General features: G+C 35.2%; 1 protein-coding gene across 3 annotated transcripts in view; it reads right to left on the reverse strand.

The window, feature by feature from the left end:
- Positions 1 to 15,328, reverse strand: part of TMTC2 (transmembrane and tetratricopeptide repeat containing 2) — a 244,703-nt gene that overhangs the window by 37,564 nt on the left and 191,811 nt on the right. For all 3 annotated transcript variants that reach the window (XM_027663223.1, XM_027663239.1, XM_027663231.1), the window contains one exon: positions 4,951 to 5,032. In XM_027663223.1, coding sequence (XP_027519024.1) covers positions 4,951 to 5,032 — 82 coding nt within the window. Of the gene's footprint in view, positions 1 to 4,950; positions 5,033 to 15,328 lie in introns of those variants that run through there.

The following is a 15,328-nucleotide window of genomic DNA, read 5'->3' on the forward strand; positions in this document are numbered from 1 at the left end:
AAATAAGATAGATACAGAGTGCTCATAGACTTAGATGAAAATTTAGGCATCAAAAAGGGCTAAAAGCCCTCTGCAGAAACAGTGATTAGAAAGACATAGGATGAAATTGAAAAACAAATACAGTAGTTAACAAGCTAAACTTTTTTAAAAAGAAACATATAATATAAGAAAAACTATAAAAGTAACTCCTAAATTATCACAAATTCAAAAGTGAAAGACAATGTAAAAAAAAGTATATTTGGGAACATGTTAATCTTTCTTCAACGAGAGTGTAGCTAATACACTTCAGTTTTACGTAATCTGAAAACCTCTTTTTCATTTTGTATTATATCTGTAACTGAAAAAGGCAGATGATCAATGTGAACTGCCTAATTAAGTGAATGTATAATTAATCTAATAAGAATAATCTATTTTTATAACAAAAAAAGAATTGTTAAACAATTTAAAGTTATTAGAAACAATGTATTATTCAAAGGAAACTATTTTAAAAGGAGGTCTCAACAGTGATTAATAAAACAGAGTTAATTTGAGCATCCCATTGGGTTCCTGACTTCCCTATTCCAATTAATCCATTACAAAAGTAAGGGAGAAGGGACTCTGTACAGACATTTATCTTGAAACCTCACTGCTTCTTTCCTTCTCTCTTTTTTTCCCCACTGCACTTTCGTTACGTTGGAGAGAGGCCATTACATGCACTTTAAGAGGCACAGTGGCAAAATGTATTTTTAGCAAACAAATAAAATGAAGCATGCTTTAGTTGTGCGGTTTTGGTGGGGGTTTTTGTGTGCTTGTTTGCTTAGTTGGTTAGGTTGGGTTTTTTTACTTTTAGACAATAAATTATAAATTAAATAAGACAGTTCTGGAGGTACAGAAAGCTGTCAACAATCTCAAACTCCTTAATTACACTGCATCCTACTAACTGAAGAATTCATTTTTGTTTCTTTTCAAACAGATGAGCTCTTAAGTATTTCACTGTTTGAAATTCCCCTCATCTCTGTGCACTGACAAATTTCATACATACATAATCTTTCTTCAACTTCTATTGAGACAGGCTCAGCGCAGACACCGAGACTTCCTTTGTGGATGGTCAATACTATATCCAAACCCAAATAGTCTCTAGGCCATAAGGGCACTGGTCTGACCTGACTGAACATTCCTACGTTTGGCACATTTGTTAACAACTTTAGTGTACTGACTCTTTAGATGCCATTATGTTCTTAAAATATTTAAAAGAAAGTTCCTTTGGACTTGTTTAGTTCATAGGAACCTCTTTGTGGTTTCTTGGATTGACATTTGGATTCATCTCATGTGATCACAGACATTTAATCAAGACAAGTAGCTTAGAATGAATCTCTTCTATGTCAATGGAGATCACTTCAATTCTGTTATCAGTCTGTTAATGACAGATGTTACCAAGGTCTTGCAGGATTCAAAATGGCATACTTGAGTTAGCTCCTCAAAGTAAAGTGGGATGTATGAGAGCCAATACCTTGAGTAGGTGTGGTAAGACATTTTGAAGTAAACTTTCCCACAGAAAAAAGAAAGACTTCAAAAATAAATAATTTACTAGGTTCAGCCTGTTTTAGTCAAAACTGTTCACTTTAAGTCATCTTTAACAAATGTGTATTAAAATATCCAATTAAGTCTCAAACTTTACCAGAGCATTCAAATTTAGTATCCAAAATAATTTCCTCCAACATTAGTTTAAAAACTTGTATGCTGTACCAAAAATAATATTTTAATTGAAAGAGAACTAAAAAAGAAAAAAAATTACATTAGTGCTTCTGCAATCCTTCCTCTGTCACTTTTTCTTCTTCCTGATTCATATGAATTTTCTCTCTTTCATCTGTGAGGGGCTTCTGGTAGCATGCTGTGTACCTGAGCAGCTTGTATCATATCACCCATCAACACTCACATATTTGTAAGACAATGGTTTTGCACAAAGTTCAGATGTTCAGATAACTGGTGTATGAGAGGAGGAAAAGAAAGAAGGGGAAAAGAAACATGGTCAGGTGAGCAGCTGTCTGCATTTCAGTCTGAGAGGGGACTGCGATCCTCTCTAGTGACTAGAGTAAAAGCCACTTTCCCTTATGCCCAATGACATGGCATCACATCAGCAGTCCACAGCGATTTATAACTCTTCACCTTTTCCACTAGTTCTCCCTTCAGACATCTTCAAGTATAATAAGTCTGGGAAACACTGCTTCAAGCCTAAATCCACTGAAATCCAAAGTCAGCAAAGTACCTATAGAAAACTGATTACAATGCTAAGTTGAGAAATGTGCAGCGGTGGTATTATTCAAGGAGCAAACACAAAACTGCTCACCTCTCTCCAAATTTTCATGTGATCATTTTGCCTCCTGCACCAAATTGTACCTAAAAATAGCTTTGGCTTAAGGTTTGAATTAAATTATAATACAAATGTAAGCTTCTTAAAAGATACAGTATATTGACAGTTTTTCTCATAGCGCCAAAATAAGTCCAAAAGGTTAAAAGTCAAAAATAACATCTGCACAACCTGGGAGCACAAATTATAAGTGTGTGCAATCCTGTGCACTTGGAAGAAAATCTACAGTCCATTTATTTCTGCTAATCCATCAACACACTGCTATGTCCCAACTGACCACTCTTTTCATTTGGCTGTTTTGTGAGGTATGTGTTTTTTTAGGACTGATGCCAACTACTTTATTCTCTGTTCCAACATCTTCATGCTGAGAAAAAAAAGGAATCTCTAAGATTTACATGCAAAATACGGATGTATTTCCCCATAATTAAACTCCTGGCATATAGGATGTAGAATGTACCTGTGACAAGGTCCTGGAACAAATTAATGAGATGGAGAGATAAACCTTAGTGCTCACTAGGGATTCCCATGTAATATTTGGAATGCCCCTGGTAACACACAGTCCTCATCAATTCAAGCAATAGGTGGAAGGGAAAAGAGAAATAAAGCTAAAAAGAAAAGAAAGGGAAAAGGGAAAGAAAGAAAAACAAGGATAATTTATTTCAAATTTTATGAATTCCCATGCCCAAAGCAACAAGGATTTGTGAATCAGCTGTACTACACAGACACATAACCCAAGCAGAAGTAGACCACATCTTTCTCACAGATACTTTGATATAAACATAGAATAACATCACTGAATTTGGAAAGGTGATCAGAAGTTATATAGGGAAAAGGTTTCACATGCATTCAGAAGAGCTCTCGGTGCACAATGCTCCATGATAGAGAGCTAACAGCTCTACAGAGAACCTTCTTGTGTCTATTGCCTTTCAGCATCACATTTTACTATGCTGTTACTCCACTGACTAAATTTTTCCTTCACTCCTGAACTGCTGAGTAAAACCTCACTTATGTTGCAGTAATGACCTCTGCACAAGGGCAGAACCCACTTTTTGAACCTGGAAGACAACAAAGAAAAAGTTTGCTCATGTTTTCAGGGAATAATCTTATTAGGAAACAATACACCATTTTAATATTGTGATCTGGTAATAAAGCAGTCAATGTATCAGACATGAATGATGATTTCAATAACCACATTTTTAGTTTATAGGGCACTCGAAAATGAGACAGAGGGAATAGTCCAGATCTGTAATGAAATACACACAATCCTAAATGTCTTTTGCTGAGATGCATTGTTGAAACCTACCTTGAATTTGTATGCAATTAAGACTTCCTAATAACTAAGGATAGATTTCTTAATAACAAAGGTTGGAAGGGATTTGAATGGGATTCCAAGAAATAATCAGCAGTAACTTTTCTTCATTGTCTTGAGGAATCGACTATACTTATATTCAATTGAAATAATGTGACTTATGTCACAAATACCCCTATCAGATTTACCTGCACAGGCATAAATAGAAGACAAGGTCACTAACTGCAATGTTTCATAGTGCAAAATAATGCAACAGTGGGTTACATTAATTTAAATACATGTTCTATGTCCAAAGTTTGATTCTGGGGGTCTAACATACAGAATTTCATACTGCATAGGACCAAATAGAAATACATCATGTGAGCAATTCAGATAAAGATATCACAGAAATACATCATCTGAGCAATCCAGACAAAGATATCACATGATTATTATGAGAGATTAATTTTCCCTTTTGGCCACTTATTTTTATTTATTTTACATTTACTAGTTAGAATCAGAAGAGGAAATTAAAACAATATACAAAGATATATATAGTGTGCTTGTGGTTCCCTACCCTCTTCCTAAACTAAGATGAATCTTATTACTTACTTCTATATTTTCCAACTGGGACTACATAGCTTGCATTTTAAGATTTGTCTATTATCATCTTTAAAATACAGTAAGAATTAGTACACAGAGATAAATAATTTTGGTTCCTTGGGACTAAACACATCTGGAAATATTTTTTGCACATCTAGCAAAAACAATCCGAAGTTATAAAGATACCTTCAAATTAACTGTGTGCCATAAGCACATGCATGGCTTAGTAGGAAAGATATAGCCAACTTGTCAAACCCTTTCGTAATACTTAGGCATCTCAAGCCAAGAAGGTGCTGGGAAGGAGCTAGATATAAGGCCCATAAGACACTTTGATATATAGAACTCATGCACGCTAAAGTAAAACTTCTAGTTGCCCACCCACCGGCAACTAGCGAAGTTAGGCCAAAACTGTTAACAATAATATTCCAGGCCATGAAACTTTGACATATGGCAATAGTCACCTTTGTTCTTTCCCAGAGAGGGAGCAATACTGAAATTCCTCTCACAGGAGGAAAGCTATGCAAAATATGAAATTCTTCACCTCTCCCTCTACAGTGATTAACAAGTTAAAATGAAGTTATACATGGTAGATTAGTTTCTTTCCCTTTAAAGAAGATATTTTGCCAGTAGCACTTTTCAAATCTTTAATCACTCGGAGAGATTAACAGCAAGCCTGGAATACGTGTGGAAACCCTAGCTATCTGAAACATACCATAATGCATGTAGCAGTTTCCTTTGGTAGGATCCAGCTGAATAGCCTTCATGAAGTACTTTTCTGCCTCACTCTTGCGTCCCTTAAAAAAAAGGGGGGGAAAATTATTTTAACAGTGTGTCACGATGGAGCAATCATGTACAATTAAAATTTCCAAATTCCAGGCACTAGAGAAAAACAACTACTATTATCACTGGATTTAACCTAAATAAATATGAATGTTTAAGTGTTACAGGAAGTTTTGTGGTCAACTACTTATGCTGCAGATCTCCAGACCGAGGAAGAAATGTGTCCAACAGCCTCAATGCCCAAGAAGTAAGGAAGCAGTAGAAAAGTATTGCAAAAAATATTGTAAAGGGGTTTGGGTGAACACCAAGCTCCATGCTATTTTTTTGGACAAGCATTACATTTACCCAAGCTAAAATCAGGGGAGAAGGTAGGACAGAGCTTTAGTCCTGCTTTAAAAAAAAAAAAAAAAAAAAAAGTGTGTTTGAGTGTGGGATGAGGAAAAAGCAGCATAATAAAAACGCTCATGTTGGAAGGGGCCCATAAAGACCACCGAGTCCAACTCCCTGCTCCTCACCACACTACCTAAAACTAAACCATCCATTTGAGTAAGAGCGTCATCCAGATACTCCTTGAGCTCTGACGGGCTGGGGGCTGTAACCACTTCCCTGGGTAGCCTGGTCCAGTGACCAGTCACCATCTCAGCAAGGAGCCTTTTCCCAAGGTCTGAACCTTCCCTGATGTAGTTTCATTCCATTTCCTTATATCCTAAGTAACATTATATACACAGCCAAAGGTAAAGTTACCAAAAGTGAAGGTAAATAAATAGAAAATATTTGTGGCTTTAATGTGGAAAATAAAGAAATATATACTTCTGATGTTAATGTGGGAAGTAAAATTTCATCAAAAATCAATTCTGTCAACCATAAAACATAACTAGAAATGGTAATTTTTAAAGACAATGGTCAATGGAATGACAAAATGGTCAGGAAAAAAAAAACACAAACAAACCAAAACTCTAACAGAAATTATGGTAAAAAGAACATACATCTTCTAAGACAAGTTTCCTTATCACTGAAATCACCAAACTAGTAAAGTTGCATTATTCTATACAAGTGCCAGAGTGGATCCATTAGTGGTCATTACTCTATTTTTCAAGAAAACGGCCTAGTCTGACACAGACACAAATCACCATCATGTATTCAGTAAGATACCTCTGACCTGTTTATCCCTATCCCCGTGAAATTAGTTGCTGTGGTTTTATAAAATAGAAGGCCTCCAGAATAAAGAACAGCTAAGCTTAACCCCTATGGAAGAAAGGCATTGTGGTCTGCATTTCTCAAGTTGCCTTGAGTGTTATTTCACAGATATAAGTGTATAGGCTTTCTCAAGTTTTGTGGTTTGGAAACAGACATGGCAAACATCCTGCACTATTCCACAAGTTAACATAGGAGTAATAACAAGATCTGTTCATGATTACAGCTGTTCCAGATTCTCAGTATTTTCCTCAGGGGCCTTAGAGACAATAAAATAGAGAGAAGGAAGTTGTGCAGCACACCAAGAACTATATCAAGACAAGGTTCCATCAAAACCATCATAGAGGCCATATTTTGAGAGGTCACCCTGGCATAGACACAAACAGGATTAACAGTATTCCAGTTTCACAAAATGAATGTTCATTGGAGGTAAGAATTTAGCCTTATTATTTAGTAAAATTTCTTTGGCAAACCCATATTCCTTAAAGCCAAATCCACATGGCAAAAGGGCCCTGCCAACCAAATGGTGCAACTACATGATAAGAGTACATTGTCTTATACTGCAGTGGCTCATCCCTGCCTTAAAAAAAAGCCAACCAACCAAATGAATAAAACCCTAACAAACCCACAAACAAAAAAGCCTAAAAAAAAAAAAATACAACACATAGTGCAGAATGATTTTTCCTCTTCTACTAATGCAATAAAAATACATCTATAGATTAAACACTTTTTTTTTTTAAATAGCATACAACTATAGATGAGAACAAAAACTGAAGAAGAAAACAGTCATCAATTGAAAACACAATGTAAATTTGGGTCACTATAAAATAGTTATTCAAATTAAAATAATTGGCAGGGAGAGGTGATAATCAAACACTAAATTCTGCATATTTAATTCCAAGGTTGGCAGTTTTGGTCTGGCAAAAGTTACAATGGCATATCTAAGTTTAGCATTGAGGCTTCAAAATGACAAGGACCAAGCATATGTATCATTGACATTGACAGAGTGAACATCTACATATTTTGCATAAATGCTTTTTTTAACAGACTAACATCATTAGTTTTAGCTGGTTGCTCTCTGTGTCTATTTCTAGAACATAAAAGGACAGTTCATTGAATACAGTCACAAAATCATTGCTTCTGCCTACCAAACTATGACTATAAGGCCACAAACACTTGTCAAACATAATTAATTTTTATTTACTGGAATCAGCAAAAACATATGACTGCTCTACTCTTTTTGGCACTTTCCAAATGTCAGTACCTCAGAATAGATTTAATACACATTATTTTTTGTGTCAAATGATGTAAAATCCAATCAGTTGACAGAATCAGGCTATTTCATCATTAAAATTTAGCATTTGTCAACTTTTTTTGAACTATCCAATGTACACCTTATCTACCACAATAGAATGTACACACTGTGTAGTTAGCTCGACATCAATCCCTGTCATTGTCCCTTTCCCATTGTATGTTTCTGGTGCTAAATAAAACACATGGCATCAGGGAATAAAATTCTAACCTTTAATGAAAATCAAAATAATTGTTTAAACAGCTGAAAAATACTGATCTGGGGCAGGGAGGCATTTGGTGTGCATGTTCACTGTTATGTATATTGACCCATACAAATGCAGGCATTGAGAGTCACTGGAAACCTCACGATTTCTAGCAGTAGGGTGCGCAGTCATATATGCACAATGACATGCTTTGGCAATTTTACAAAGCAAAAAAAATGTAAGTTTACGACTGCATGACAGCAGATTTATTTGAAGGATAAAAAAGTTATTCATAAATTTGGATGAAAAGACTTGATGGCTCTGAGGATCAATAATGGGATATAAAGTACCTTTCACCTGTTGGTCACCAGTTTACATCTGGCCCAGGTCAGTAGCTAATGAAAAGGTGCTATCTGACAGCTACTGGCCTGCTTAGGAGAAATGAGTGGGTGGTCCTAGTCCGAGCCCTAACGGAGATCCTCTGCACAGACATACTGGCATGTTTATGGCTTTTCAATGCAGAGACTAACGACACAGAATCATAAAACAATGAATGAGAATCTCACTGCTAAGGAAAAAAAAACTTAAACATGATGAAGACACTTTCATAACTGATTTGGAAGACTGGGTTGGTATTTCCCTTACTGGATCTGGACCTAAAGCATAAAATGAGGACAAACTTCCAGCAGTTTTCCATTAATAAAGAAAACTTCAGTCCCCCTCTCCCATGCCCAAAAAAAGACAAATTTCCCATGATTACTATCCTCAAGCAACACTAACGAATTTAAAAGGGAAAAAAAAGCTTAAAAACATGCAGCTAAGTGACACAGAGCTCTTACAACCTAGCACACAAGTTGTCTTGGCTTTCAGAAACACCTCAGTCATGCAGAGTTCAAATCAGAATGGCTGGTTGCTTGCAGTTTTGGAAGCCAGTTAATTGTTTAAATATTAACTCAGAAGCTTGATTTTTTTAAGACTAGTTCTTTGTAGTTGATTGCAATTGCTAATATGGTCAGACATTGCTTAAATGGGCTTTCCTACAAATAGCAGTTATGATCACCATGATAAATGAAAGAGAGTTAGCTAAAGGGAGCTGATACATTAGTAAAGACTTTATTCTTAAAATATTAAAAAACTGAGGACAAAACTACCATTTCGATATTCACCCCAAATTTTTTCCTCACTTTGCTGGTAAACTGTGCCAAATCCATGTTGAGGCAGCTGTTTTACTTCAGGTTGCTGGAGGCCCAGGGACCCCGAGATGGTAGTAAAACTGAAAAATACAGCTGAGCAGCTCTGAATAACCCTCTTGTGGAAACTATGATGACACAGTGACAACCAGTAAGGTGGTTCAACAAATTAGGTGGTCTCTGCAATTTGAACCAACTTTATATGTCATAAATATTAATCATTCTTCAAAGTTTACAAGGGTTTCACCAATAGGACAGAGACTTCATTCTTCAACACAGGGGTTTTTTCTGAGTTTAAACTGGTAATTATGTGATTGCATTTGCGTCGCAAATGCAGTTGACTGTCATTCTCCAGGTCTGCTCAATGTATCTTTTTTTTTGGCAAGCATTTACATTTTTAATTGAATTATGAAAAGATTTCATAACAGGAGGTTGATTAAGCTGTGGACACTAAATATAAAAACCCCATTATTTTACATATTTTCTTCTTCCTCTCTAGGACACTTTAAAGTCACAGACAGACTATGCAAGGACAGTAAAGAAGTCTGAACTGAACCTGTGACTTCCTTTCTATGTTTCCTTAAGTTATTGCAGACCTGCATAACTGTTTCATAACCAGTTCCTTTCACCTTACATAAGTTGTGATAGGACAGGCAAAATACAATTTAAGTGGTGCAATACTGAGGAAATCAGTAATATATTCTTCAAAAGGTTTTACTTAGCTGGACTAAGAAAACAGGAACTAGAGAGCTGTATCTTACAATGATGTCACTGGCATAGGTAAGCTCCCCACCCCTTCTCTAAATATTAATAGTTAAGAAACAACTTTAATATCTAGTATTTAGTAACTAAAGGAATTCCTTTTTTCCCTTCATTTTACTGCTATTTCTACAACTCTTCCATCTTCACTCTGAATTACAATGTAAATACCTTGCATCATAATTTGTATGTGAAATGCTAGTGCAAATGAAATATACAGGACTTGCATTATCAATATCAAAGGTCCAAAATTTATCTCAGATTCTATACTTTCTGTGCATTAAGGAGATAAATCTTGCCTCTTTGTCTCATCCTTATTATTATAAAATGAGGCAAGATTTGTAAGGAGGAGTGAATGAGAAGCAATATATATTTCACTAGAAAAACAAATAGTTGTGGGGGGAGGAGTTTAAAGTCATGCAGAGCTATTCTTTGTCCAACTAATATCAGTAGGCTTGTAAAAGATGCTATCTTCTTAAAGTTTTCCTCTCTCATATCCTTAGATGACCACAGTGAGAAACAATACTGATACTAGTACTGGCCTCAAGCTTTGTCTCTAGTATGTTCAAGAACATAATATTATTTCTCTTTGGTGTAATATATTAATCTCAGTGTATGGGTGCATGAATTAGATTACTCTTGAGGAAATTAGGTTATAAATCTGTATCTACCAATCCATATAATTTACCATCTTTACTTTATAATAAATGTGAAGCAACTTTCTCATTATTGTCCAGTGTAACACATCCACATAACCTTGTCACTGAGGTCATGACTGACATTCTCCTTCAGTGAAATGACTGAACTAGGGTCCTCACACGCACATGAGTTTTACACATGCTACTTGTGTAATCCAGTACATTGCTTTTGGAAATAAGCCTTGGTAGGATCAATAAAATGTAACATCTTGTTTTAGTTTAATCCTCTATTTGCACCTTAAGTGGTTAACTTCCATCTTAATATATCACATTAGTCCTCCTTCAAGCACATGTGGATTTTTGCTGAGTAAAAATCCACCTACTAGCTTCACTGAGATTCTACTGAAGTCGGTATAATTTTTCTATGAGTCAGGGTTAATTTAGAGAGTAGTAACATAAACCAGGTTCTTGAGTCTACATCTACAGGGATAATTTAAGGCATGATAACCAGAGAGTTGAGATTTAAGCAGTGCCCATTGATTTTGGAACTTCAGTATTTTTGAATGTGACGCCACTGCTTATATATAGATTTAGAAATTTAAAGCACAGCTCACAACTTTACTGTCTTCGAGTGTGATTGAGAGACTATTAAGGTGATATATTCTTCAAGTAAAGTATTACCTATCAAATTAATAAATAATATATTAAAGCTATTTGACATCCATTTTCTTGTTTTATGTGTCTCCTATCACAAAAAGCATTCTTGTTCTATTAAAGTATCCAAAATAATATAGAAAAGAAATTTAGGCATAGAATTTTTTTCCCCTTGGAGTTTGCTTTTTTTTTCTTTTGGTTGTTCTGTTTGTTTGTGGGTTTTTGTTTTGTTTTTTTGGGGGGATTTTTTTAATAATCATATATCTATTTTTTAGTCTTTCTTTTGGGGGCAACTCAAATCTAAAAGGAATTTACGTCATTACATCACCATGGAAACAAGAAATATTGTGGACAATCTTAAGTAAACTTTTAAAGAACAGATTTCATTCTACACCTTGTGATTTAGTCACTGTCTAGAGCCATATTGAAAAGTTCACCTTGGTCATTAAGTTTTAGATTATTTTGTATCAAAAATATGTAATGAAATGTTAAGTAAATTTCCATGTTAGTCCCTTTCTTTCCCATTCAGTCTTAAACCACATTTTATATTTTCTGATAAAGTAATGTATTAATATCTACTCATATTTCACTGGCCAGTCAGTAGAATATAAATTCACTATCTTCACATACTGTTTTCATTGAGTCCTATGAATTTCTTCTAAGCTAAATTTGGCCTAGATAATGCATTTTTCCGTGATTACTGACAAAATTACTACACACAGAGTAATTACGGGTGACCAGCAGCTATATTCAACCATGTAACAAAACAAAAAGATCTCTCTTGGTGGGTTGGAACTAGACAATCTTTAAGGTCGCTTCCAACCGAAACAATTCTGTGACTCTATCATGAAAGCAGTTCATCCTGTGTCAGCAATGTTCTCTATAAAAAGATTTAAATTTATGTTGAGTAAAGCGAGAAGTTTAGGGCTCCCCCTTTCCTGTCTAGAGGAAGTTAGAAACACAATACAGAAGATGAGATCCCTAAAGGAGGTTAGTGAGGGGTTATGTGCCTAAATACCTGTTCCAGAGTCATTTATGAACTAGACAGATACATTATATTTAAATGAAAATGCTCTGCTTTACAATTAATTCTATTACAACTGGCATACAGCCAAGCATATGTCCTAAGGGGACTGAAAAGTATATCTATGGATGCAATACTTATGGCATGCAGCCAAGCTCAGAAGAAATACAAGCTCAATAGATGTCAGCTATTGAAATTTCTGTAGTTCGGAAATCCAGTCATTCAGCCTGGAGGTGTTAAAGATCCAGATACACCAGATAACCAATCCTTAAAAAAATAGTACTCACAGTTCTGAAGTCAATAAACATGATTTTCCACATTGACAAGGGAAACCCATTCCTCCTACCCCCTACAAGTGAATTGCTCGCAGGCTGGAAACAAAAATGAAAACAACTTCTGGCATTTTGCAAAGTCAGAACTAAATACAAACTTTGCGCTTGGATCAGTTTTAACTCTCCGGAGATTTCAAGTGGTAAGAAAAATCACAGTGTTTGCATCAGCCTCCAAAGTCAAACTGAATACAAGACAGAAAAGCAGCAGTGGCTATTGCTTGGTTTAACTCGATTTCTTAGTGAGGGCATTCTCCAGGATTCAATGTCATTTATACATTACTATGATGTGAGTTCAACTGAAATATCCAATTTGCATGAAAAAATTCTTCCTAGAAGTAGTACTAACAGCCAAGGGATTTAGTGTCCCAAAATGAAATATCTAACAGCCTTGCTGACCTAATTAAATTGACCTGTTCAGATAATGCCTTTTCATAAACTAAAGATTTCTGTATATGTAGGCATTTATCATTCACTGAAGTATTACTAAAAATATTTTTGTTTATTTTAAAGGTATTGATTACTGAAGAAGAGAGAAACTGTTCTAGAAAATCATACCTAGATTTAACATAAAACATTTCAATTGCTATGTCTTAAAAAGTCATGAGTCTTTTAACTTCATGACTATTCTCCCTCATTCCTGCTTTCTTCCAATTTGTGTAAATCTAGGAAGAGAAAAAAAGCAGCAATCAAACAGTGATATTAAAAAATTACAATATGACAGAGTTTTCCAACAGAAATGCAAATTTCCTTTCTGTGCTGAAACACCAGCAGCAAGAAATTACAGAAATAGTAAACGTTGAATTAGTCTATTGTACTATGTATCCATTTTCCCCTGTTGTCCCATTTTTTTCTGTTCTTCCTACCTTCCATTTATTTCTGTGTTGTTATTTATATTTACTTTGAGATGACAGTCAAGAACTACACAAATTACTGAATATAGTAGGATATTTGACAGTGGCACTCTGAGTAATTTCACAACTAACCAAAAATGGCAGAATACGTCTCTAGCCTTCTGTCTGTCAGGAACATAAGCAACAAAGAACTGCAGGAAAAAATATGGTCACCCACTGAGGAGGAATTATTTTGAAACTTAAGAAGAGTATTAAACTTAACTGTTGATACTTGAATGTCACAATCCTGTTACTTTTATTTTAATCCAAAACACTGCCTGTCTCTATCATGTCTATGACTGTTTTTTCCCAAACCCCCTTGAAGAAAACATTTTAAAATAAAATATTTTAGATTTTAGGGAATCTTCTAGGACGACTATTATTGACTTTAATAGTTTGGAGCTGCAGCACAGAAATTTTACAAGGCAAAGTAAATTTTTCTTACAGCACTTTGGGTGATTTTCCAAGCCAGTAAAAAACAGGAGATTAACAGCACTGTGTGGTGCCATGTAAAATGCAAGAAAACACTGTGCAATTTTTTCCAAAGAAATATAGTGAAGCCTGTAATTCCCAGATACAGCACGCTAAAAGTTACAGTATGAGGCTGTCCCTAAGTACTCTAGCAACTACAGGCACTATTGCAAGCTATGCAGGCTGGTTTGTGGGCTCAAGTTCACTCAAAACAGATAAAACTTCAAAACATTTATTTATAAGTGAAATAAGGCTTCTCAGACTAGCATGCTACTATAACAATCATTCACTGACTGATGGCAGAGAGGCCAGACATTAGGAAGCAGGGTTTCTTAGTCTTCTCTTTAGGACTACTAAAGTGAGAGGAAGAAAAAAATTAAAAGCCTTACTTGTAAATGATTTTTTTTAGGAGGATAGACAATGCTTCCTCTTCTAGAAGATCTGCTCGTATAATGGAAAATGAATTACAGTACATGCTCAAGGCATCACCTGGCACTGTCATTTTTGACAGACTCATTTTATCTGAAAACTGGGAGCCTTGCAATTTTAAAGCCTTTTTAAAAATTATGCTTTTCTTTGTGATATAGAAATAAATTACCTAAGCAAGGAACGAGGCTCAGATGCTGTGGTACCAAGCTGCTGTGCTAGCAGGAGATTGGATAGGTCAACTAACATGTCACATTGACAAATAAATTCTATAGGTAATTTAAGCAGCTTAACAAGTTAAAGGTATGAAAAGTACATAATGCTAAAGCACTACAGTTCTAACCAGCTACATGTTCTTTCAAAAAAATAAAAGAAGCACAAACTTAAGCCCCAGACAACTGGTTATTTTCCAGTTATTTTACTAGCTGAGTTACTAATCATGTTTTTCAACCACTAAATTATGCTATCCTAATGCACTTTCAAGAAAATTGTAGCTTAGTGAGCTGTAACTTTTAGATATGAACATATAACATGATCCAATATAGGAGTTAGGAAATTCTTGTGACTTATGATATTAGGTAACAAGACTGTAAATTCATTAGCTATTCCTCTGGAGCTCTTAAGTTGGTCTGTTTTTTCCTGCATATACAGCAGCATGCACAAGTTCACCTGGCATTTCTTGTATCTTTTCCAATATAAATGATGCTATGATTCTATGTCATGCTGCTTTTAGTAAGCATTAATACTGGCAACAGATTGAGGAGGCATAAAAGCTGGGGTTAAAATTAAGCCACTTCATTGGAATTAAAGTCAGGAAGTAAAATATATCTGAATTTGTGAACTTTATAGGTCTGACTTTACTGTTAGGGCCTTTTGCTGGAACTTGAGAACTTGTCTGAAACTTACCTCCTCTCCTGCCTCACGCCCCATATTCACTGACAGAGAAAAACTTTCTATCTATATTAGCACCTACGTGCACCCTTCACTTCATCAACAATCTCACATTTCTCTCCGAAAAGAGACACTGAGAAGTGTTATCAACAGTTACATCTCAGTACCTATATTCAGAAACAGGTTTGTAAAAAGTTTGAACATTTGGTTACAACAGAAGTGGGGAAAAAAGCCTATCAAATGTCTCTCCTCTAACATCCAAAAACTAATTGAATTAGGGCCTTTCTCGCTCCTAAATTTACAGCCTGTGAGAAAATGATCATGAGCCCAGGTAGAAAAATATAA

This window comes from Corapipo altera, unplaced genomic scaffold, assembly GCF_003945725.1.
Source record: "Corapipo altera isolate COAL_440 unplaced genomic scaffold, ASM394572v1 1, whole genome shotgun sequence".
Taxonomy (NCBI): domain Eukaryota; kingdom Metazoa; phylum Chordata; class Aves; order Passeriformes; family Pipridae; genus Corapipo; species Corapipo altera.